The sequence below is a fragment of the Oncorhynchus keta genome, chromosome 12 (assembly GCF_023373465.1).
Source record: "Oncorhynchus keta strain PuntledgeMale-10-30-2019 chromosome 12, Oket_V2, whole genome shotgun sequence".
NCBI lineage: Eukaryota > Metazoa > Chordata > Actinopteri > Salmoniformes > Salmonidae > Oncorhynchus > Oncorhynchus keta.
This window is the reverse complement of record NC_068432.1, coordinates 44,659,659-44,683,942: the sequence shown is the minus strand read 5'-3', so window position 1 is coordinate 44,683,942 and position 24,284 is coordinate 44,659,659. Positions and strand designations below refer to the sequence as shown.

At 44.1% G+C, this 24,284-nt stretch overlaps 1 protein-coding gene across 10 annotated transcripts; it reads right to left on the bottom strand.

The window, feature by feature from the left end:
- Nucleotides 1–247: 247 nt before the first annotated feature.
- On the bottom strand, nt 248–23,889 carry LOC118391618 (procollagen galactosyltransferase 2-like). 10 transcript variants are annotated; one of them, XM_052458437.1, is made up of 12 exons: nt 23,443–23,884; nt 17,143–17,253; nt 16,589–16,706; nt 14,562–14,696; nt 14,117–14,321; nt 13,766–13,885; nt 13,559–13,635; nt 8,749–8,855; nt 8,447–8,579; nt 8,013–8,140; nt 4,868–5,071; nt 248–1,776 (listed from the first exon to the last, which is right to left on the bottom strand). In XM_052458437.1, exons 1-12 carry the CDS (start codon nt 23,643–23,645, stop codon nt 1,545–1,547), a joined length of 1,773 nt encoding a protein of 590 aa, XP_052314397.1. In that variant the 5' UTR covers nt 23,646–23,884; the 3' UTR covers nt 248–1,544. The 10 variants fall into 10 exon arrangements, with proteins under 10 accessions (XP_052314397.1, XP_052314406.1, XP_052314405.1 ...); XM_052458446.1 differs by lacking the exon at nt 248–1,776 and adding an exon at nt 1,789–1,855 and having other exon boundaries at nt 23,443–23,889; XM_052458445.1 differs by lacking the exon at nt 248–1,776 and adding an exon at nt 1,868–1,934 and having other exon boundaries at nt 23,443–23,889.
- Nucleotides 23,890–24,284: the final 395 nt, after the last annotated feature.

Here is a 24,284-nt window from a genome sequence, read left to right as displayed (position 1 = left end):
ACTTTTGGCCACGACTGTATATTTTAAACCAACTTTACTCAAGTAATAAAAACTGTATGCCTTTCACTTTTACTTGAGTCATTTTCTATTAAGGCATTCCTCAAGTATGACAAATGGGTACTTTTTCTTTGGGTACTTTTTCACTTCCCTAAAAAATGCCTTATTCATACACTGTCCTCTTGTGGTGCTTTTATGTCAGTACATGTATCTTAAAAATGTCAGTGCATTTTCATAGATAGAATTTCAATAAAAATTGAAAAAGTTCATTTTTAATCATGTATAAAGTTAGTTACATCATTGTCACATCCATCTTTGAACAGTTTTGGCACTGACAAAGCTTCTGTAAAATGTGCTACTTTTGAAAAACATTTGATCTTCAAAGTTGCTTGGCATCAAGGTACAGTATCGTCATTTATTTGACTAAGAGGGAATTTCACTACAGTTAAGACATTGCACTTGGGTTTAATACTGTGCATTCAAAAAGCACAATATAATGCTAGAAATAAATTAGGAAAACTGTCCAAATAAATTGTACAAATAATAGAATTTGTACACAGAAAAAATACAACACAAACCAATATAGATGAGCTCAGTCAGAATGTAACTTGATTGTCGTGGCAACTGACACCATCAATGATATATGGTTTGCAGGCTTCTCTCTGGACTGTTGATCCGGTGTAAGTCTACCATGAGGTCAGGCCTAGAGAGAGACACTGCTCCTAACATATTACCACACAGAATGAATAGAATGTGATATAAAAGAGAATGGTTTCCTCCAGTATTTCTGTTTTCTGACGCCCAGTGTCTAGATGTACAGCGAGGGTCACTCAACTTGGCCCTGGAGTGCTCTGCAGTGCACAATAGCACAGTTGGGGTCAATTCATATATATATATATATATATATATATTTTCAATGACGTCTTAATAAACTGAAAAGTAGAATCTTATTTATTGGCTTCAATAGGAATTGACCCCAACTGTGCAATATACATATATATATATATATATATATTATCCATAATTGAAAAGTCATTTCAGTTTACTTCCTGAATTGAATGCCTTCAATTTGAAATTGACCCCAACCCTTGAAGGTGTCTGACAGTATAGGAGTGTCCTTCCATGAACGCTGCCATTCCTAACATGCATCACTTGATTTGAACACACACAAACAAACCCACAAACACTTTGAAATCAGGTCTTGGGGCACTTGACCAAGTCTATACAGCCTCCGCCAGCATCACTGCTGTCTGTATATTCAGTCACTCCCAGTGATTATGGACCGACGTACCAAATACAACATGGCCAATTATACAGTGAGAAATGAAGTGTCGCTGATGAATGGCACAGTCAGCAGTGACACCATAACCAGTAACCCTTTTCACACTACCGAGTCAAACCAAACACTACCTGCCTGGTTATGCATCCAGGGTTGTTTTTGGAACCGTGCTGTCAAAGAACAACGTGAAAAGACCATATCCAAGTCAGCGCAGTAAGGATGGGGTTGGCCGTGCAGTGTGAATCAGGCATGAATACATATGGTTGAACTACAGCTCATCTTTATATGACGTCTGCAGCATGTCGGGTTGGGGAGCCCCCTTCAGCGTCTTGTGGGAGCCCCTCCAGTCTGTTCGCACGTTGTCGTCGTCCCACAGCGTGGAGGTCTCTGTGTCGCTCACCCACTTGGGATCCCCGGCGTATTGGGCTGGTTGCACCAGTAGGGGGCGTGTGGAGAACGCCTGCAGGTTACGGTTAGGATAGTGGGACTTGTAGTTCTCACTGTTGACCAACAGGACAGGGAGGTTAGAGATACAACGCCTGCAGGTTACGGTTAGGATAGTGGGACTTGTAGTTCTCACTGTTGACCAACAGGACAGGGAGGTTAGAGATACAACGCCTGCAGGTTACGGTTAGGATAGTGGGACTTGTAGTTCTCACTGTTGACCAACAGGACAGGGAGGTTAGAGATACAACGCCTGCAGGTTACGGTTAGGATAGTGGGACTTGTAGTTCTCACTGTTGACCAACAGGACAGGGAGGTTAGAGATACAACGCCTGCAGGTTACGGTTAGGATAGTGGGACTTGTAGTTCTCACTGTTGACCAACAGGACAGGGAGGTTAGAGATACAACGCCTGCAGGTTACGGTTAGGATAGTGGGACTTGTAGTTCTCACTGTTGACCAACAGGACAGGGAGGTTAGAGATACAACGCCTGCAGGTTACGGTTAGGATAGTGGGACTTGTAGTTCTCACTGTTGACCAACAGGACAGGGAGGTTAGAGATACAACGCCTGCAGGTTACGGTTAGGATAGTGGGACTTGTAGTTCTCACTGTTGACCAACAGGACAGGGAGGTTAGAGATACAACGCCTGCAGGTTACGGTTAGGATAGTGGGACTTGTAGTTCTCACTGTTGACCAACAGGACAGGGAGGTTAGAGATACAACGCCTGCAGGTTACGGTTAGGATAGTGGGACTTGTAGTTCTCACTGTTGACCAACAGGACAGGGAGGTTAGAGATACATTAGTCACAGGACGATGACAACATTACGTCTGATGATAAAACTCCCACTAAGGAGATAAAAACTAGCCTGTCCATAACAAAGATATAACTGTGTGTACATAGTTTGAGAGTGTATCTAAATATCCAGAACAGGTCCACACTTCATCATACAGTTACATGATACAGTGTTATGGTGGGCAACAATACACAGATAAAATGTAATCCTATGAAAGGTAACAGTTTTAAAATGTACTGGTCATTTCGAAACATTACAAAGAGAGATGAAATGACATGAAATATATTTTGTGGAAACAAGGTTATAATATAAGTACTGGGAATACGTTTGTGGGTTGGACAACTCTTGGAAAGAATGAATCAGTTAGTCAGAAGACCCAGAATCAACTCCAAGCATATTGAAGCAGAACCACACAGGGAAGAGAATGGGAAGGGGGAAGGGGGACAAGGACGAGGGATGATGGCAGCTGGCCAGGTTTCCACACATGACAGAACACTAAGGCATTCTCAACGGAACACAGAACACACAGGAATTCTCAACAGAACGCAAAGGCATTCTAACAGACTTCTGGATGCATGCCTGGTTCCCATTGGCTCAGAGAGGCTCTGGGTTCTATTAGCTTGGTCTGGCAGACACATGTCATGCAGCCAGAGAGAGAGACAGGGAGTTGACCACATGAACCTGGAACGCTACAACAAGCCAAGTCAGTCAGCAGAGACTAAAACTAACATGAAGCAAAGTACAAAACATTTGGACTTCTTGACATAACTAAAATGTGAATGCGTTTCAAATTAGAGGGAACATTTTAATTGGGGCAAGCTATTTTAAAAGCAGGCTTTTAAGAGTTGAGCTAAGAATGTGTTCACAGGAAGGTGAACATCAATGGGAGGCTATAGATGTGAAACCATAGGCTGGTGATTGTAACAGTGGTTTTCAAATCTGTCCATTCCAAAGCTACATTTATGCTTAACGTTTATCCAAAACTGCAGCTAATTAGTTGTTGCTATAGGTCGTCGCTATAGGTCGTCGCTATAGGTCGTCGCTATAGGTCGTCGCTATAGGTCGTCGCTATAGGTCGTCGCTATAGGTTGTCGCTATAGGTTGTCGCTATAGGTTGTCGCTATAGGGTGTCGCTATAGGTTGTCGCTATAGGTTGTCGCTATAGGTTGTCGCTATAGGTTGTCGCTATAGGTTGTCGCTATAGGTTGTCGCTATAGGTTGTCGCTATAGGTTGTCGCTATAGGTTGTCGCTATAGGTTGTCACTATAGGTTGTCGCTATAGGTTGTCACTATAGGTTGTCGCTATAGGTTGTCGCTATAGGTTGTCGCTATAGGTTGTCGCTATAGGTTGTCGCTATAGGTTGTCGCTATAGGGTGTCGCTATAGGTTGTCGCTATAGGTTGTCGCTATAGGGTGTCGCTATAGGTTGTCACTATAGGTTGTCGCTATAGGGTCGCTATAGGTTGTCGCTATAGGTTGTCGCTATAGGTTGTCGCTATAGGTTGTCACTATAGGTCGTTACTATAGGTTGTCACTATAGGTTGTCGCTATAGGTTGTCGCTATAGGTTGTCGCTATAGGTTGTCGCTATAGGTTGTCGCTATAGGGTGTCGCTATAGGTTGTTGCTATAGGTTGTCGCTATAGGTTGTTGCTATAGGTTGTCGCTATAGGTTGTCACTATAGGTTGTCGCTATAGGTTGTCGCTATAGGTTGTCGCTATAGGTTGTCGCTATAGGTTGTTGCTATAGGTTGTTGCTATAGCTTTGGCAGTTCAATGCTGGCAAAGGGTCAGAACAAGCTACTCAAGATTAAATGCTTTTTTTAATGGCACAGAGTTGCCTGACAGCTTTGTAGCACTAAAATCATATTAAGTTCCATTTGCAATGGATGAAGGATGGTCCTAGTAAAACTAATCTTTCAGGGACGATCCCAGGGTGGTACTGGACTATCTTGGAGCTGATTCTTGAGGACTTATGACACTACTTTTCAAAGAAAATTTGGCGACTTCGTTTCACCAGCTCTCTCCCCTATGGAGCATTGTTGTCAGACTTACGTACCAACTGGCTTTGAACCTGGATCTCCTGCACATTACAAACCTGTCTGGTGTCCCAGGTCTAACTCAGTCCCTGATTAGAGGGCAATAATGAAAAAATGCAGTGGAACTGGCTTCGAGGTCCAGAGTTGAGTGTGAGGGGAATAGGCATTAGCACAGGGCGAGCTAACATAATTCTTCAGGTTTCAGTTCCAACTACTTGGTGTGTCTGGTCTCAGTGATCTGAGAACATCTTAAGAATGGCTAAATAAATACAAGAATAAATATATATATTTTTTAAACAGTTGAGGTACTTACTTGGTGTGTTTGTCGTACATGATGGGTAAGAATTCGTCGACGGGCAGCATCTTGGAGAGGGGTTCAGCGTTGAGAAGTTTCTGGGCACCCTGGAGAGAGATGGCATAGGACAGGGTCCAGTAGGAATAGTCTGCTACCACCAGGTTCCTCACGTTTTCCACCACCTCCTCATCACCTGGCTTCACCTGCTTACGGCCCAGGTAACTGGGGACAAAGGAGAGACAGGGTTAGTCAGAGTACTGGACAGAGGAGAGAGAGAGACAGGGTTAGTCAGAGTACTGGACAGAGGAGAGAGAGACAGGGTCAGTCAGAGCACTGGACAGAGGAGAGAGAGACAGGGTTAGTCAGAGTACTGGACAGAGGAGAGAGAGAGAGACAGGGTTAGTCAGAGTAGTGGACAGGGGAGGGAGGGAGACAGGGTTAGTCCAAGTACTGGACAGGGGAGAGAGAGAGAGAGAGAGAGAGAGAGAGAGAGAGAGAGAGAGAGAGAGAGAGAGAGAGAGAGAGAGAGAGAGACAGGGTTAGTCAGAGTAGTAGACAGGGGAGGGAGGGAGAGAGACGGGGTTAGTCAGAGTACTGGACAGAGGACAGACAGGGTCAGTCAGAGTAGTGGACAGAGGAGAGAGAGAGACAGGGTTAGTCATAGTACTGGACAGGGAAGAGAGAGAGACAGGGTTAGTCAGAGTACTGAACAGAGGAGAGAGAGAGACAGGGTTAGTCAGAGTAGCGGACAGGGGAGGGAGGGAGACAGGGTTAGTCCGAGTACTGGACAGGGGAGAGAGAGAGAGACAGGGTTAGTCAGAGTAGTAGACAGGGGAGGGAGGGAGAGAGACAGGGTTAGTCCGAGTACTGGACAGGGGAGAGAGAGAGAGAGACAGGGTTAGTCAGAGTAGTAGACAGGGGAGGGAGGGAGAGAGACAGGGTTAGTCAGAGTACTGGACAGAGGAGAGAGAGAGACAGGGTTAGTCAGAGTACTGAACAGAGGAGAGAGAGAGACAGGATTAGTCAGAGTAGTGGACAGAGGGGAGAGAGAGACAGGGTAAGTCAGAGAAGTGGACAGGGAAGGGAGGGAAAGAGACAGGGTTAGTCAGAGTAGTGGACAGGGGAAGGAGAGAGACAGGGTTAGTCAGAGTACTGAACAGAGGAGAGAGAGAGACAGGGTTAGTCAGAGTAGTGGACAGGGGAGGGAGAGAGACAGGGTTAGTCAGAGTACTGAACAGAGGAGAGAGAGACAGGGTCAGTCAGAGTAGTGGACAGGGGAAGGAGAGAGAGACAGGGTTAGTCAGTCAGAGTAGTGGACAGGGGAAGGAGAGAGAGACAGGGTTAGTCAGTCAGAGTAGTGGACAGGGGAAGGAGAGAGAGACAGGGTTAGTCAGTCAGAGTAGTGGACAGGGGAAGGAGAGAGAGACAGGGTTAGTCCGAGTACTGGACAGGGGAGAGAGAGAGACAGGGTTAGTCAGAGTAGTAGACAGGGGAGGGAGGGAGAGAGACAGGGTTAGTCCGAGTACTGGACAGGGGAGAGAGAGAGAGAGAGAGACAGGGTTAGTCAGAGTACTGGACAGGGGAGGGAGAGAGACAGGGTTAGTCCGAGTACTGGACAGGGGAGAGAGAGAGAGAGACAGGGTTAGTCAGAGTAGTAGACAGGGGAGGGAGGGAGAGAGACAGGGTTAGTCCGAGTACTGGACAGGGGAGAGAGAGAGAGAGACAGGGTTAGTCAGAGTACTGAACAGAGGAGAGAGAGAGACAGGATTAGTCAGAGTAGTGGACAGAGGGGAGAGAGAGACAGGGTAAGTCAGAGAAGTGGACAGGGGAGGGAGGGAAAGAGACAGGGTTAGTCAGAGTAGTGGACAGGGGAGGGAAAGAGACAGGGTTAGTCAGAGTACTGAACAGAGGAGAGAGAGAGACAGGGTTAGTCAGAGTAGTGGACAGAGGAGAGAGAGAGACGGGGTTAGTCAGAGTACTGGACAGAGGACAGACAGGGTCAGTCAGAGTACTGGACAGAGGAGAGAGAGAGACAGGGTTAGTCAGAGTACTGAACAGAGGAGAGAGAGAGACAGGGTTAGTCAGAGTAGTGGACAGAGGAGAGAGAGAGACAGGGTTAGTCAGAGTAGTGGACAGGGGAAGGAGAGAGAGACAGGGTTAGTCAGTCAGAGTACTGGACAGAGGAGAGAGAGAGACCGGGTTAGTCAGTCAGAGTAGTGGACAGGGGAAGGAGAGAGAGAGACAGGGTTAGCCAGAGTAGTGGACAGGGGAAGGAGAGAGAGAGACAGGGTTAGTCAGAGTAGTGGACAGAGGAAGGAGAGAGAGAGACAGGGTTAGTCAGTCAGAGTAGTGGACAGGGGAAGGAGAGAGAGAGACAGGGTTAGTCAGAGTAGTGGACAGGGGAAGGAGAGAGAGAGACAGGGTTAGTCAGTCAGAGTAGTGGACAGGGGAGAGAGAGAGACAGGGTTAGTCAGAGTAGTGGACAGGGGAGAGAGAGAGACAGGGTTAGTCAGTCAGAGTAGTGGACAGGGGAGAGAGAGAGACAGGGTTAGTCAGAGTAGTGGACAGGGGAGAGAGAGAGACAGGGTTAGTCAGTCAGAGTACTGGACAGAGGAGAGAGAGAGAGACAGGGTTAGTCAGAGTACTGGACAGAGGAGAGAGAGACAGGGTTAGTCAGTCAGAGTAGTGGACTGGGGAGGGAGAGAGAGAGACAGGGTTAGTCGTTCAGACTAACCCCACCCAGTACGACTTTACATGTTGTACAATATCTGTGGAATAATGCTCCCCGACCCTACTCTACTCTCCCTCCTACTTCACCTTCTCCTTCGCCTTCTCCTCCTCCCCCATCCTCTTCCACCTACTCCTCCGTCTCCTTCTCTTCCTCCCCCTCCTCCTCAACCTCCTCCTCCTCCCTCTCCTCCCCCTCCGTCCCCTCCTCCCCCTCCCCCCTCTCCTCCACCTTCTCCTCCTCCCCCTCCTCCGTCTCCTTCTCCTCCTACCCCCCTCCTCCTCATTCTCCCCCCTCCTCCTCCCTCCCTCCTCACCCGGATTAGTTTATCATACAAAATGAGTCCAGGGCAGCTAGGCCCTTTCCTCTTCATGGCAACACGGGTAGGCAGTAGTCATCTGGTCACCAGGGTGACCGTTTGTGACGGTGACTCACATGATGTCCCAGTCCAGTTCCACCATCTCCACCTCCTCCATCAGACGAAGTACGCGCCGCTTGAAGTTGGCCTGGAAACGCACGTCATCCTCGAAGATCAGCGCCTTGTCCATCTGCTGGTCTACCATCTGAGAGGGGTGGAACATGTAGTTTAAATTAGCTCTAATCACAGACCACAGAGGCATTTCGACTTTACTGAACGAGCCAATTAAGCTCCTACTGACATGGCCCTCCAGGTCCCATGTCCCAAGATGTGTGTGTGTGTGTGTGTGTGTGTGTGTGTGTGTGTGTGTGTGTGTGTGTGTGTGTGTGTGTGTGTGTGTGTGTGTGTGTGTGTGTGTGTGTGTGTGTGTGCGTGTGTGTGTGTGTGTCCATGTGTGTGTGTGTGTCCATGTGTGTGTGTGTGTCCATGTCTGTGTGTCTGTGCTCCTCACCTCCTTCCAGATGTAGTAATGACTCAGGAAGCATCCCACCTCTCCTTTTGTCAGGGTACGGCGAGAGAACGGGTCATAGTAACCAGGCAGTATGTCCACTCCCAGAATCTTTATATCACTGCTGTTCAGAGCTCTGCAGGACACACACAGACATCATAGTCTCCGACTCTCTCTAAACCTCCCTCAGAGCCACAGCTATGCCAAGCTTTGTATCCTCACCTAGCCTGGATATCCAGACTGAATTCAACTCTGTTTAGTGAAACGTAGCATAATTGAGTCAGGATTCGCAGGCTAATTCTCACCCTCCATCGATGGCGTCCACCACCTTGACATCTATCTCTAGCTCATTGAGAGAATACAGCATCCTGTCTCTACGGTCCTGGCGACGACGCAGGTTGATCAGGTAAACCTACAACACCGGAGGGTCAGAGGTCAGGGGTCAACTCAGAGACACAGTGATCCATAGATTGTGTGTGTATATCAGAGGGGTTGGGTCAAAAGTAGAAGACAAATGTCTATCCTGTATGAACTAATAAAGTATATCTTATATTATATTGAGTGTGATACTACCATTATAAACTGGGTGGTTCGAGCACTGAATGCTGATTGGCTGACAGCCGTGGTATATCAGACCGTATACCACACCCCGTCGGGCGTCATCTATGTATAGTCATTTTACCCCTACTTACTGTACATGTACAAATTACCCCAACTAACCTGTACCCCCGCACATTGACTCGGTACAGGTACCCGCTGTATATATTCAAATTATTGTTATTTTATTACGTAACTACTTATTACATTTTTTACTTTAGTTTATTTAGTAAATATTTTACTAAACTGCATTATTGGTAAAGGGCTTGTAAGTAATCACTTCACTGTAAGGTCTATGCTTCACGGTAAGGTCTATACTTCACGGTAAGGTCTGTACTTCACTACTTCACGGCAAGGTCTATACTTCACGGTAAGGTCTATACTTCACGGTAAGGTCTGTACTTCACTACTTCACGGCAAGGTCTATACTTCACGGTAAGGTCTATACTTCACGGTAAGGTCTATACTTCACGGTAAGGTCTATACTTCACGGTAAGGTCTGTACTTCACTACTTCACGGTAAGGTCTATACTTCACGGTAAGGTCTATACTTCACGGTAAGGTCTATACTTCACGGTAAGGTCTATACTTCACGGTAAGGTCTATACTTCACGGTAAGGTCTATACTTCACGGTAAGGTCTATACTTCACGGTAAGGTCTATACTTCACGGTAAGGTCTATACTTCACGGTAAGGTCTATACTTCACGGTAAGGTCTATACTTCACGGTAAGGTCTATACTTCACGGTAAGGTCTATACTTCACGGTAAGGTCTATACTTCACGGTAAGGTCTATACTTCACGGTAAGGTCTATACTTCATGGTAAGGTCTGTACTTCACTATTTCACGGCAAGGTCTATACTTCACGGTAAGGTCTATACTTCACGGTAAGGTCTATACTTCACGGTAAGGTCTGTACTTCACGGCAAGGTCTATACTTCACGAAAAGGTCTATACTTCACGAAAAGGTCTATACTTCACGAAAAGGTCTATACTTCACGAAAAGGTCTATACTTCACGAAAAGGTCTATACTTCACGAAAAGGTCTATACTTCACGAAAAGGTCTATACTTCACGAAAAGGTCTATACTTCACGAAAAGGTCTATACTTCACGAAAAGGTCTATACTTCACGAAAAGGTCTATACTTCACGGTAAGGTCTATACTTCACGGCAAGGTCTATACTTCACGGTAAGGTCTATGCTTCACGGTAAGGTCTATGCTTCACGGCAAGGTCTATACTTCACGGTAAGGTCTATACTTCACGGCAAGGTCTATACTTCACGGTAAGGTCTATAATTCACGGTAAGGTCTATACTTCACAGTAAGGTCTATACTTCACGGTAAGGTCTATACTTCACGGTAAGGTCTATACTTCACGGTAAGGTCTGTACTTCACTACTTCACGGCAAGGTCTATACTTCACGGCAAGGTCTATACTTCACGGTAAGGTCTATGCTTCACGGTAAGGTCTATGCTTCACGGTAAGGTCTATACTTCACGAAAAGGTCTATACTTCACGAAAAGGTCTATACTTCACGAAAAGGTCTATACTTCACGAAAAGGTCTATACTTCACGAAAAGGTCTATACTTCACGAAAAGGTCTATACTTCACGAAAAGGTCTATACTTCACGGTAAGGTCTATACTTCACGGCAAGGTCTATACTTCACGGTAAGGTCTATGCTTCACGGTAAGGTCTATGCTTCACGGTAAGGTCTATACTTCACGGTAAGGTCTATACTTCACGGTAAGGTCTATACTTCACGGTAAGGTCTATACTTCACGGTAAGGTCTATGCTTCACGGTAAGGTCTATACTTCACGGCAAGGTCTATACTTCACGGCAAGGTCTATACTTCACGGTAAGGTCTATACTTCACGGCAAGTTCTATACTTCACGGTAAGGTCTATACTTCACGGTAAGGTCTATACTTCACGGTAAGGTCTATACTTCACGGTAAGGTCTATGCTTCACGGTAAGGTCTATGCTTCACGGTAAGGTCTATGCTTCACGGTAAGGTCTATGCTTCACGGCAAGGTCTATACTTCACGGTAAGGTCTATACTTCACGGTAAGGTCTATACTTCACGGTAAGGTCTATACTTCACGGTAAGGTCTATACTTCACGAAAAGGTCTATACTTCACGAAAATGTCTATACTTCACGGTAAGGTCTATACTTCACGGTAAGGTCTATACTTCACGGCAAGGTCTATACTTCACGGTAAGGTCTATGCTTCACGGTAAGGTCTATGCTTCACGGTAAGGTCTATGCTTCACGGTAAGGTCTATACTTCACGGCAAGGTCTATACTTCACGGCAAGGTCTATACTTCACGGTAAGGTCTATACTTCACGGCAAGTTCTATACTTCACGGTAAGGTCTATACTTCACGGTAAGGTCTATACTTCACGGTAAGGTCTATACTTCACGGTAAGGTCTATGCTTCACGGTAAGGTCTATGCTTCACGGTAAGGTCTATGCTTCACGGTAAGGTCTATGCTTCACGGCAAGGTCTATACTTCACGGTAAGGTCTATACTTCACGGTAAGGTCTATACTTCACGGTAAGGTCTATACTTCACGGTAAGGTCTATACTTCACGAAAAGGTCTATACTTCACGAAAATGTCTATACTTCACGGTAAGGTCTATACTTCACGGTAAGGTCTATACTTCACGGCAAGGTCTATACTTCACGGTAAGGTCTATGCTTCACGGTAAGGTCTATGCTTCACGGTAAGGTCTATGCTTCACGGTAAGGTCTATGCTTCACGGTAAGGTCTATGCTTCACGGTAAGGTCTATGCTTCACGGTAAGGTCTATGCTTCACGGCAAGGTCTATACTTCACGGCAAGGTCTATACTTCACGGTAAGGTCTATACTTCACGGCAAGTTCTATACTTCACGGTAAGGTCTATACTTCACGGTAAGGTCTATACTTCACGAAAAGGTCTATACTTCACGGTAAGGTCTATACTTCACGGCAAGGTCTATACTTCACGGTAAGGTCTATGCTTCACGGTAAGGTCTATGCTTCACGGCAAGGTCTATACTTCACGGTAAGGTCTATACTTCACGGCAAGGTCTATACTTCACGGTAAGGTCTATACTTCACGGTAAGGTCTATGCTTCACGGTAAGGTCTATGCTTCACGGTAAGGTCTATGCTTCACGGTAAGGTCTATGCTTCACGGTAAGGTCTATACTTCACGGCAAGGTCTATACTTCACGGTAAGGTCTATACTTCACGGTAAGGTCTATACTTCACGGTAAGGTCTATACTTAACGAAAAGGTCTATACTTCACGAAAATGTCTATACTTCACGGTAAGGTCTATACTTCACGGTAAGGTCTATACTTCACGGCAAGGTCTATACTTCACGGTAAGGTCTATGCTTCACGGTAAGGTCTATGCTTCACGGTAAGGTCTATGCTTCACGGTAAGGTCTATACTTCACGGCAAGGTCTATACTTCACGGCAAGGTCTATACTTCACGGTAAGGTCTATACTTCACGGCAAGTTCTATACTTCACGGTAAGGTCTATACTTCACGGTAAGGTCTATACTTCACGGTAAGGTCTATACTTCACGGTAAGGTCTATGCTTCACGGTAAGGTCTATGCTTCACGGTAAGGTCTATGCTTCACGGTAAGGTCTATGCTTCACGGCAAGGTCTATACTTCACGGTAAGGTCTATACTTCACGGTAAGTTCTATACTTCACGGTAAGGTCTATACTTCACGGTAAGGTCTATACTTCACGAAAAGGTCTATACTTCACGAAAATGTCTATACTTCACGGTAAGGTCTATACTTCACGGTAAGGTCTATACTTCACGGCAAGGTCTATACTTCACGGTAAGGTCTATGCTTCACGGTAAGGTCTATGCTTCACGGTAAGGTCTATGCTTCACGGTAAGGTCTATGCTTCACGGTAAGGTCTATGCTTCACGGTAAGGTCTATGCTTCACGGTAAGGTCTATACTTCACGGCAAGGTCTATACTTCACGGCAAGGTCTATACTTCACGGTAAGGTCTATACTTCACGGCAAGTTCTATACTTCACGGTAAGGTCTATACTTCACGGTAAGGTCTATACTTCACGGTAAGGTCTATACTTCACGGTAAGATCTATACTTCACGGTAAGGTCTATACTTCACGGCAAGGTCTATACTTCACGGTAAGGTCTATACTTCACGGCAAGGTCTATACTTCACGGTAAGTTCTATACTTCACGGTAAGGTCTATACTTCACGGTAAGGTCTATACTTCACGGTAAGGTCTATACTTCACGGTAAGGTCTATACTTCACGGTAAGGTCTATACTTCACGGTAAGGTCTATACTTCACGGTAAGTTCTATACTTCACGGTAAGGTCTATACCTGTTTTCGCATGTGTGACAAATAAAATGTATTTTGATGTAAATAGTCTACAGCAGTGTTCCAAGCCACTGCTAATTATTTAATCTATTCAGGTATGTGATGAGGAGTTTGGGCTCCTGGCCTATGTCTCACCTCATCAAAGCCCATGAGGTCTCTCTGTTTGGGGAAGAGGCTCACGTATTTGGAGGGGGCCATGGGGGGGCCATCGACTGGGGGAAGAACATAGAGACGTGGTATTTTTACCGTTATTACCTAGTTATTACACATCTATTACTGTTAGACACTGACTCTTAAATAACTTTAGAATGATGTAAAAAACGACCAAATAAGGTTTCTTACTGGTGGCCTCCAGGATGAGATGACTAAAGCTGATGCTGTCATCCTCTATGGTGTGGTGAGGCTTGGCTGGGACGTTCAGGTAACCATACCTCACCTTGTTACACAGGTACATCTGCACCTCTGAAAACAATAAACTCTGTTATTAAACAGTCTCCATGGCCTCGACGTGCCAGCAACATGTGCATGTAATCATCTAGCCTTTTACACAAGGAACACATTGATTACACCCCAGCAGCAGGGATGTGGATGTTTGCGATTACACATTATTAGACTAAGTGTGTGTGGGTGCCCGTGCGTTCATGACTGACTGTGTGTGCATTATAATGTACATGCTGTACTGTAGACCCCAACCTGAGACGCGGCAGGAGAAGGCGAAGACGATGATGTCATCGAAAGGCCAGGAGTAGTCCAGGTGAGGAGGGTGGAAAGCCAGCTTCTTCATACCCGTCTTCCTCATGTCCAGCAGGAAGGTAGAGTGAACCATGGGCACCGGGTAGCAGCCCAGCCGGTGACGCTGTCTGGTGGGGAAATACTCAGCTGTACGCCGGTAGTAACCCTGGGAACAGACACACAGGGTACTGGAAATTAGCATAAGCTAAGATGCGATGCCGCAACCTATCTGAATGTTTGTACATTCAATGTGTCAATGTTTTAATTGCATCTGTCCCCATGTAAATGAATGATTGAAATTAAAACAATATGGTCTTTAATCGCATTTATACAAACCAACTTTCCATTTGACACAATCGTGCCAACCCACAACCCACTGTGCTGGCTCAGATCTTTACTGTCTTACTTGGGGAGTGATGCCGCACCAGTAGTTGGAGTAGGCTCCCTGAGAGTCCAGCATGGGGGCCACAACAGACTTGTTCTCTGCTATCAGAAGGTTCAGAGTCTCTGGGTTGGTCAGGATGTTGTCTGTGTCAGCGTACTGGAGGAGACAGAGATGTAATAATATGATATATTATCATATTATATAATAATAATATAGTGGAGATCAAGGGCACAGACAGAGATGGTCAACGGATGACACGGTGTGTTTAGTGAGGCGGTGGAAACCATAGCACACTGATCTTTTTGGTAACAACCATAGCAGGGTCACACTCTGTATGTGGGTAATGAAAGAAAGCTATGATACTACTTGTAGGCCAGAGGACAGAGTAGATATGATGCTATTTGTAGGCCAGAGGACAGAGCAGATATGATGCTACTTGTAGGCCAGAGGACAGAGTAGTTATGATGCTACTTGTAGTACAGAGGACAGAGTAGATATGATGCTACTTGTAACCCAGAGGACAGAGGAGATATGAATCTACTTGTAGGCCAGAGGACAGAGGAGATATGATTCTACTTGTAGGCCAGAGGACAGAGTAGATATGATTCTACTTATTGGCCAGAGGACAGAGTAGATATGATTCTACTTGTAACCCAGAGGACAGAATAGATATGAAGCTACTTGTAACCCAGAGGACAGAGTAGATATGATGCTATTTGTAGCCCAGAGAACAGAGTAGATATGATGCTACTTGTAGGCCAGAGTACAGAGTAGATATGATGCTACTTGTAACCCAGAGGACAGAGTAGATATGATGCTACTTGTAGGCCAGAGGACAGAGTAGACATGCATCTACTTGTAGGCCAGAGGACAGAGTAGATATGATGCTACTTGTAGGCCAGAGGACAGAGTAGATATGATGCCACTTGTTGGCCAGAGGACAGAGTAGACATGAATCTACTTGTAGTACAGAGGACAGAGTAGATATGATGCTACTTGTAGGTCAGAGGACAGAGTAGACATGAATCTACTTGTAGTACAGAGGACAGAGTAGATATGATGCTACTTGTAACCCAGAGGACAGAGGAGATATGAATCTACTTGTAGGCCAGAGGACAGAGGAGATATGATTCTACTTGTAGGCCAGAGGACAGAGTAGATATGATTCTACTTATTGGCCAGAGGACAGAGTAGATATGATTCTACTTGTAACCCAGAGGACAGAATAGATATGAAGCTACTTGTAACCCAGAGGACAGAGTAGATATGATGCTATTTGTAGCCCAGAGAACAGAGTAGATATGATGCTACTTGTAGGCCAGAGTACAGAGTAGATATGATGCTACTTGTAACCCAGAGGACAGAGTAGATATGATGCTACTTGTAGGCCAGAGGACAGAGTAGATATGATGCTACTTGTAGGCCAGAGGACAGAGTAGATATGATTCTACTTGTAGTACAGAGAACAGAGTAGATATGATGCTACTTGTAAGCCAGAGTACAGAGTAGATATGATGCTACTTGTAATCCAGAGGACAGAGTAGATATGATGCTACTTGTAGGCCAGAGGACAGAGTAGATATGATGCTACTTGTAGGCCAGAGGACAGAGTAGATATGATTCTACTTGTAGTACAGAGGACAGAGTAGATATGATGCTATTTGTAACCCAGAGGACAGAGTAGATATGAAGCTACTTGTAGTACAGAGGACAGAGTAGATATTATGCTACTTGTAGGCCAGAGGACAGAGTAGACATGCATCTACTTGTAGGCCAGAGGACAGAGTAGATATGATGCTACTTGTAGGCCAGAGGACAGAGTAGATATGATGCCACTTGTTGGCCAGAGGACAGAGTAGACATGAATCTACTTGTAGTACAGAGGACAGAGTAGATATGATGCTACTTGTAGGTCAGAGGACAGAGTAGACATGAATCTACTTGTAGTACAGAGGACAGAGTAGATATGATGCTACGTGTAGGCCAGAGGACAGAGTAGACATGAATCTACTTGTAGGCCAGAGGACAGAGTAGACATGTTACTGTACCAGTATGTAGTCAGCCCAGCGTGTCTTGGCGAAGTTAAGAGCAGCCTGTTTAAGCTTCATCAGGTATTCATATCTGCTGTTGCTCCAGTATTTAGGCCCCATCTCTCCTGGGTAGGACCTGTGAGGGAGTCAGAATGAGACACACACACACACCAACCGACGCACACCAACCGACACACACACATACACACACATGCAGAGGCATGCTACAGTATCATTCCTGCATTGCTTTGAGGTACTTAGAGAGAGAAAATGAGAGGTGACCCCAGGTCAGGTAGTACTGTTGTCAGCAGGCTCTGTTAACACCAAACATTTATTTAAGGCTTTCTTTTCTATTCACACTGTGTTTTAAAGTTACATTGTGAGTTGAGGCTCAGCTGTCGGCTACTGCTACTACTGTCTGGATGTTCAGGTAAGCTAATACAGAGTTTATACAAATGAGCTGTTAATCAAGGGTTTTTCAGAGCTAATCAACTGTGTCAACAAACACACACGTACAAGCATGCATACTTCTAGAAGAAAACATGATAATGCTGAACACAACTCAAACCTACGTAGGATGCTCCATAGGCCTCCATTCCACGTAGTGATAAAACTGTTGCATGACTGTCAGCCATTCTCTCAGAACAGCTGTAGTGTTGTCAGCATTGTGATCTGTCGCTGCCCTGCGGATATGGGGGACATAGACACACTGTCTGACATGGGGACATACTGTCTGACATGGGGACATTGACATACTGTCTGACATGGGGAAATACTGTCTGACATGGGGACATTGACACACTGTCTGACATGGGGACATACTGTCTGACATGGGGACATAGACACACTGCCTGACATGGGGACATACTGTCTGACATGGGAACATACTGTCTGTCATGGGGACATAGACACACTGTCTGACATGGGGACATAGACACACTGTCTGACATGGGGACACACTGCCTGACATGGGGATATAGACACACTGTCTGACATGGGGACATAGACACACTGTCAGGCACTAGCATGTTGACGGTATAGTGTATGAACCACTTGGTCTGCCTTACTTGCAGGCAAGCACACCACAACTAGGAAATGAAATCATCTGCAAGACACTGCAAATCAGACCAACCAAAGTGTCACACATGCGACCAACCAAAGTGTCACACATGCGATGGAGAAAACAATATGATAATCAATATGCAGAGGAGATCCCTAATAAGTAAGGACTCCCTATGAAATGCAGAACAGGAAATCACAAGTGGAATCTGTGGAACGAAGCCTATTCTCTGTGTAAAGCATCCAGTAGCCTAACATGAAGACTGTAGCATGAAACAGGGTTTCCTAACCCACTCCTTGGCCCCAGGACTTTTTACAGATTTAGTCTTAACCCTAAACTGACACCTGATTCAATTAGGCAACTAATCATCAAGCCTTTGACTACTTGAATCAGGTGTTTCCATTGCCAAGGGAGGTAGGGGTTCTGAGGCTGCTGCAACACACCCTGGAAAATCTGAACATTTGTTTTGTTATAAAAAACATGTGTATTTATATATATATATATATAGTACCAGTCAAAGGTTTGGACACATCTACTCATTCCAGGGTTTTTCTTCATTTTGTCTATTTTCTACATTGTAGAATAATAGTGAAGACATTGAGTGAGTAGGTGTGTCCAAACTTTTGACTGGTACTGTTTATAAAATATAAAAAAGTCACAAAAGTAATGCACTGTGTCTTAACTAGTATTAGTGGACTGATAGAGACATTTGTAGCGGGAAAAACTACTTTTTTCAGCATCTCTGCTTTGGCAGAAAGATAGATGTATAATTAAGAACAGTATCTTGCAGGATTCAATAGTTGATCTTGTAAGAGTTGTTGTCCTGTACCATTTCTCTGTGACTGTCATTCTAATGATCCAGAAAGAACAATCCCCTGTCCTTTACTCTGTGACTGTCATTCTAATGATCCAGAAAGAACAATCCCCTGTCCTTTACTCTGTGACTGTCATTCTAATGATCCAGAAAGAACAATCCCCTGTCCTTTACTCTGTGACTGTCATTCTAATGGGATCCAGAAAGAACAATCCCCTGTCCTTTTCTCTGTGACTGTCATTCTAATGGGATCCAGAAAGAACAATCCCCTGTCCTTTTCTCTGTGACTGTCATTCTAATGATCCAGAAAGAACAATCCCCTGTCCTTTTCTCTGTGACTGTCATTCTAATGATCCAGAAAGAGCATTCCCCTGTCCTTTACTCTGTGACTGTCATTCTAATGATCCAGAAAGAACATTCCCCTGTCCTTTACTCTGTGACTGTCATTCTAATGATCCAGAAAGAACAATCCCCTGTCCTTTACTCTGTGAGTGTCATTCTAATTATCCAGAAAGAACAATCCCCTGTCCTTTACTCTGTGACTGTCATTCTAATGATCCAGAAAGAACAATCCCCTGTCCTTTTCTCTGTGACTGTCATTCTAATGATCCAGAAAGAACATTCCCCTGTCCTTTACTCTGTGACTGTCATTCTAATGATCCAGAAAGAACAATCCCCTGTCCTTTACTCTGTGACTGTCATTCTAATGATCCAGAAAGAACAATCCCCTGTCCTTTTCTCTGTGACTGTCATTCTAATGGGATCCAGAAAGAACAATCCCCTGTCATTTTCTCTGTGACTGTCATTCTAATGGGATCCAGAAAGAACAATCCCCTGTCCTTTTCTCTGTGACTGTCATTCTAATGATCCAGAAAGAACAATCCCCTGTCATTTTCTCTGTGACTGTCATTCTAATGATCCAGAAAGAGCATTCCCCTGTCCTTTACTCTGTGACTGTCATTCTAATGATCCAGAAAGAACATTCCCCTGTCCTTTACTCTGTGACTGTCATTCTAATGATCCAGAAAGATCAATCCCCTGTCCTTTACTCTGTGACTGTCATTCTAATGATCCAGAAAGAACAATCCCCTGTCCTTTTCTCTGTGACTGTCATTCTAATGATCCAGAAAGAACAATCCCCTGTCCTTTTCTCTGTGACTGTCATTCTAATGATCCAGAAAGAACATTCCCCTGTCCTTTACTCTGTGACTGTCATTCTAATGATCCAGAAAGAACAATCCCCTGTCCTTTTCTCTGTGACTGTCATTCTAATGATCCAGAAAGAACAATCCCCTGTCCTTTTCTCTGTGACTGTCATTCTAATGATCCAGAAAGAACATTCCCCTGTCCTTTACTCTGTGACTGTCATTCTAATGATCCAGAAAGAACAATCCCCTGTCCTTTACTCTGTGACTGTCATTCTAATGGGATCCAGAAAGAACAATCCCCTGTCCTTTTCTCTGTGACTGTCATTCTAATGATCCAGAAAGAACAATCCCCTGTCCTTTTCTCTGTGACTGTCATTCTAATGATCCAGAAAGAGCATTCCCCTGTCCTTTACTCTGTGACTGTCATTCTAATGATCCAGAAAGAACATTCCCCTGTCCTTTACTCTGTGACTGTCATTCTAATGATCCAGAAAGAACAATCCCCTGTCCTTTACTCTGTGACTGTCATTCTAATGATCCAGAAAGAGCATTCCCCTGTCCTTTACTCTGTGACTGTCATTCTAATGATCCAGAAAGAACAATCCCCTGTCCTTTACTCTGTGACTGTCATTCTAATGATCCAGAAAGAACAATCCCCTGTCCTTTACTCTGTGACTGTCATTCTAATGATCCAGAAAGAACAATCCCCTGTCCTTTACTCTGTGACTGTCATTCTAATGATCCAGAAAGAACAATCCCCTGTCCTTTACTCTGTGACTGTCATTCTAATGATCCAGAAAGAACAATCCCCTGTCCTTTACTCTGTGACTGTCATTCTAATGATCCAGAAAGAACAATCCCCTGTCCTTTTCTCTGTGACTGTCATTCTAATGATCCAGAAAGAACAATCCCCTGTCCTTTACTCTGTGAGTGTCATTCTAATGATCCAGAAAGAACAATCCCCTGTCCTTTACTCTGTGAATGTCATTCTAATGACCCAGAAAGAACAATCCCCTGTCCTTTACTCTGTGAATGTCATTCTAATGATCCAGAAAGAACAATCCCCTGTCCTTTACTCTGTGGCTGTCATTCTAATGATCCAGAAAGAACAATCCCCTGTCCTTTTCTCTGTGACTGTCATTCTAATGATCCAGAAGGAACAATCCCCTGTCCTTTACTCTGTGACTGTCATTCTAATGATCCAGAAAGAACAATCCCCTGTCCATTTCTCTGTGACTGTCATTCTAATGGGATCCAGAAAGAACATTCCCCTGTCCTTTTCTCTGTGACTGTCATTCTAATGATCCAGAAAGAACAATCCCCTGTCCTTTACTCTGTGACTGTCATTCTAATGATCCAGAAAGAACAATCCCCTGTCCTTTCTCTGTGACTGTCATTCTAATGATCCAGAAGGAACAATCCCCTGTCCTTTACTCTGTGACTGTCATTCTAATGATCCAGAAAGAACAATCCCCTGTCCTTTTCTCTGTGACTGTCATTCTAATGATCCAGAAAGAACAATCCCCTGTCCTTTTCTCTGTGACTGTCATTCTAATGATCCAGAAAGAACAATCCCCTGTCCTTTTCTCTGTGACTGTCATTCTAATGATCCAGAAAGAACAATCCCCTGTCCTTTTCTCTGTGGCTGTCATTCTAATGATCCAGAAAGAACAATCCCCTGTCCTTTACTCTGTGACTGTCATTCTAATGATCCAGAAAGAACAATCCCCTGTCCTTTACTCTCTGACTGTCATTCTAATGATCCAGAAAGAACAATCCCCTGTCCTTTACTCTGTGACTGTCATTCTAATGATCCAGAAAGAACAATCCCCTGTCCTTTACTCTGTGACTGTCATTCTAATGATCCAGAAAGAACAATCGCCTGTCCTTTACTCTGTGACTGTCATTCTAATGATCCAGAAAGAACAAATCCCTGTCCTTTACTTTGTGACTGTCATTCTAATGATCCAGAAAGAACAAATCCCTGTCCTTTTCTCTGTGACTGTCATTCTAATGATCCAGAAAGAACAAATCCCTGTCCTTTTCTCTGTGACTGTCATTCTAATGATCCAGAAAGAACAATCCCCTGTCCTTTTCTCTGTGACTGTCATTCTAATGGGATCCAGAAAGAACAATCCCCTGTCCTTTTCTCTGTGACTGTCATTCTAATGGGATCCAGAAAGAACAATCCCCTGTCCTTTTCTCTGTGACTGTCATTCTAATGGGATCCAGAAAGAACAATCCCCTGTCCTTTTCTCCGTGACTGTCATTCTAATGATCCAGAAAGAACAATCACCTGTCCTTTTCTCTGTGACTGTCATTCTAATGATCCAGAAAGAACATTCCCCTGTCCTTTACTCTGTGACTGTCATTCTAATGATCCAGAAAGAACAATCCCCTGTCCTTTTCTCTGTGACTGTAATTCTAATGATCCAGAAAGAACATTCCCCTGTCCTTTACACTGTGACTGTCATTCTAATGATCCAGAAAGAACATTCCCCTGTCCTTTACTCTGTGACTGTCATTCTAATGTTCCAGAAAGAACATTCCCCTGTCCTTTACTCTGTGACTGTCATTCTAATGGGATCCAGAAAGAACAATCCCCTGTCCTTTTCTCTGTGACTGTCATTCTAATGATCCAGAAAGAACATCCCCCTGTCCTTTACTCTGTGACTGTCATTCTAATGATCCAGAAAGAACAATCCCCTATCCTTTTCTCTGTGACTGTCATTCTAATGATCCAGAAAGAACAAATCCCTGTCCTTTTCTCTGTGACTGTCATTCTAATGATCCAGAAAGAACATTCCCCTGTCCTTTTCTCTGTGACTGTCATTCTAATGATCCAGAAAGAACAAATCCCTGTCCTTTTCTCTGTGACTGTCATTCTAATGATCCAGAAAGAACATTCCCCTGTCCTTTTCTCTGTGACTGTCATTCTCATGATCCAGAAAGAACATTCCCCTGTCCTTTTCTCTGTGACTGTCATTCTCATGATCCAGAAAGAACATTCCCCTGTCCTTTTCTCTGTGACTGTCATTCTAATGGGATCCAGAAAGAACAATCCCATGTCCTCAAACATTTAGGTTATCAGCAAAGACACAAAACATCCACACCAAATTAAATATTTTTCTTGATCAAATAACATTGAAAACCACCACTTTTTTCGTGCAGTATTAATTGCCCATCCTTACAAACCACTTAATGTAAATGACTGTATTGTACAAAGGCTGGTCATCTAGGTTTGTAGACTTTCTATCAGCATGATGAAAAACGATGACCAATACAGTATTGAGTACATTGAGACATCAAGTGGTTTGTGATGATGTGGCTCAGTTGGTAGAGCATGGAACTTGCAAAGCTAAGTTTGTGGGTTCAATTCCCACAGGGGCCCAGTACAGTATGAACTGTGCTGAACATTTCCCTGGATAAGAGTGTCTATGGAAAAACCAATGAAAATACTATTTCAGCTTCAACATAGAAATACATTGGATTTCCAAAGTACTTCAAGAAACTGGAAAACATATATCCAGCAAGGAAAGTCTGGTGTAAAGTACAGGCTAATGTGAAAATTGCATAATATAATGGCTTAAATTAATTTTACTTCATGAACTCTGCATTGGAGAAAAAGAAAGAAAGCATAATTAGAGTACCCAATAGAAGCTGAAGCAATTTATTTTGTTAGGAGATCAATGGTTCTAACGGGATTATGGGGATTGGCGATTGGCGACTGGGGACGAGAGGTATTCTTAATCTAATCCAAATGCGATTGATCGCCCACGAGTTTGATAAGAATTACATTTTAACAAATAGCGGCCAGGGAAAGAGCGCTGGCAGGACGTCTGCCACCTACCAAACAGAAATGCGTGCTTTGGGATAGTTCAGTCTCTCCAATGCTCCGAGGTAGTACGGCAAGGAATGCGCCGCGTTCCGAGCAATGATCGCAATAACAACCGTTGGCGGCTGCATTTTCGATTCTTCTGGATATTTCTCCTCCGAAAAGTAACATTCTGATCTAGAAACGAAGGCCCCTAAAACTAAAACCCAAAGAAACATGGTGGATGTAGCAGTCCAAGCTACTGCATGTAGCTACAGCTCCCAGTCCGCGTCAGCAATAAGGAAAATGGTGTTTTCCTCAATTTTAAACCCCCCTCAAGATGAATCTCTTTCCTTGGCAGTATCGGTGGAAGGTTTTAAATTACAACTTCCGCACCAAAAGCCCTGTGAGAAAATTGTATTACCTGCACGATACAATGTAACTATTTGCTTATAGTAGGCTACTATTTGCGCACATTTTAACGGGCTTTTAAATGAATTGATAACCTGCCGCTGGTGTGCGTTTAAACATTTAGAAAAAGTAGTTTTGATTTATGAGCGGTTATTGTCATTCCAGTTACCGACGGCGACATTATTTTCTGGTCCTATCAGGACCGGTTGTCTTTTTGGTGTGCAGTCAGGACCAACTTTGATTTCAAATCCAATTACATATATTTTCTGTTAGGGACAATCTTCAGTTGGCTCCTCTTTCCTATATTAAGAGGCTTGAAAATGTATTATTGTGATATAATGTTTAATTAATTGAGAATGTATTCGAAACTGAAATTTGGCCATAAAATCAATGAGTGAAAAAAATAATATTTTGAACCTCTCTAAATAACGTATTTTTAACATCCGCAAAATACATATTTTCACCTT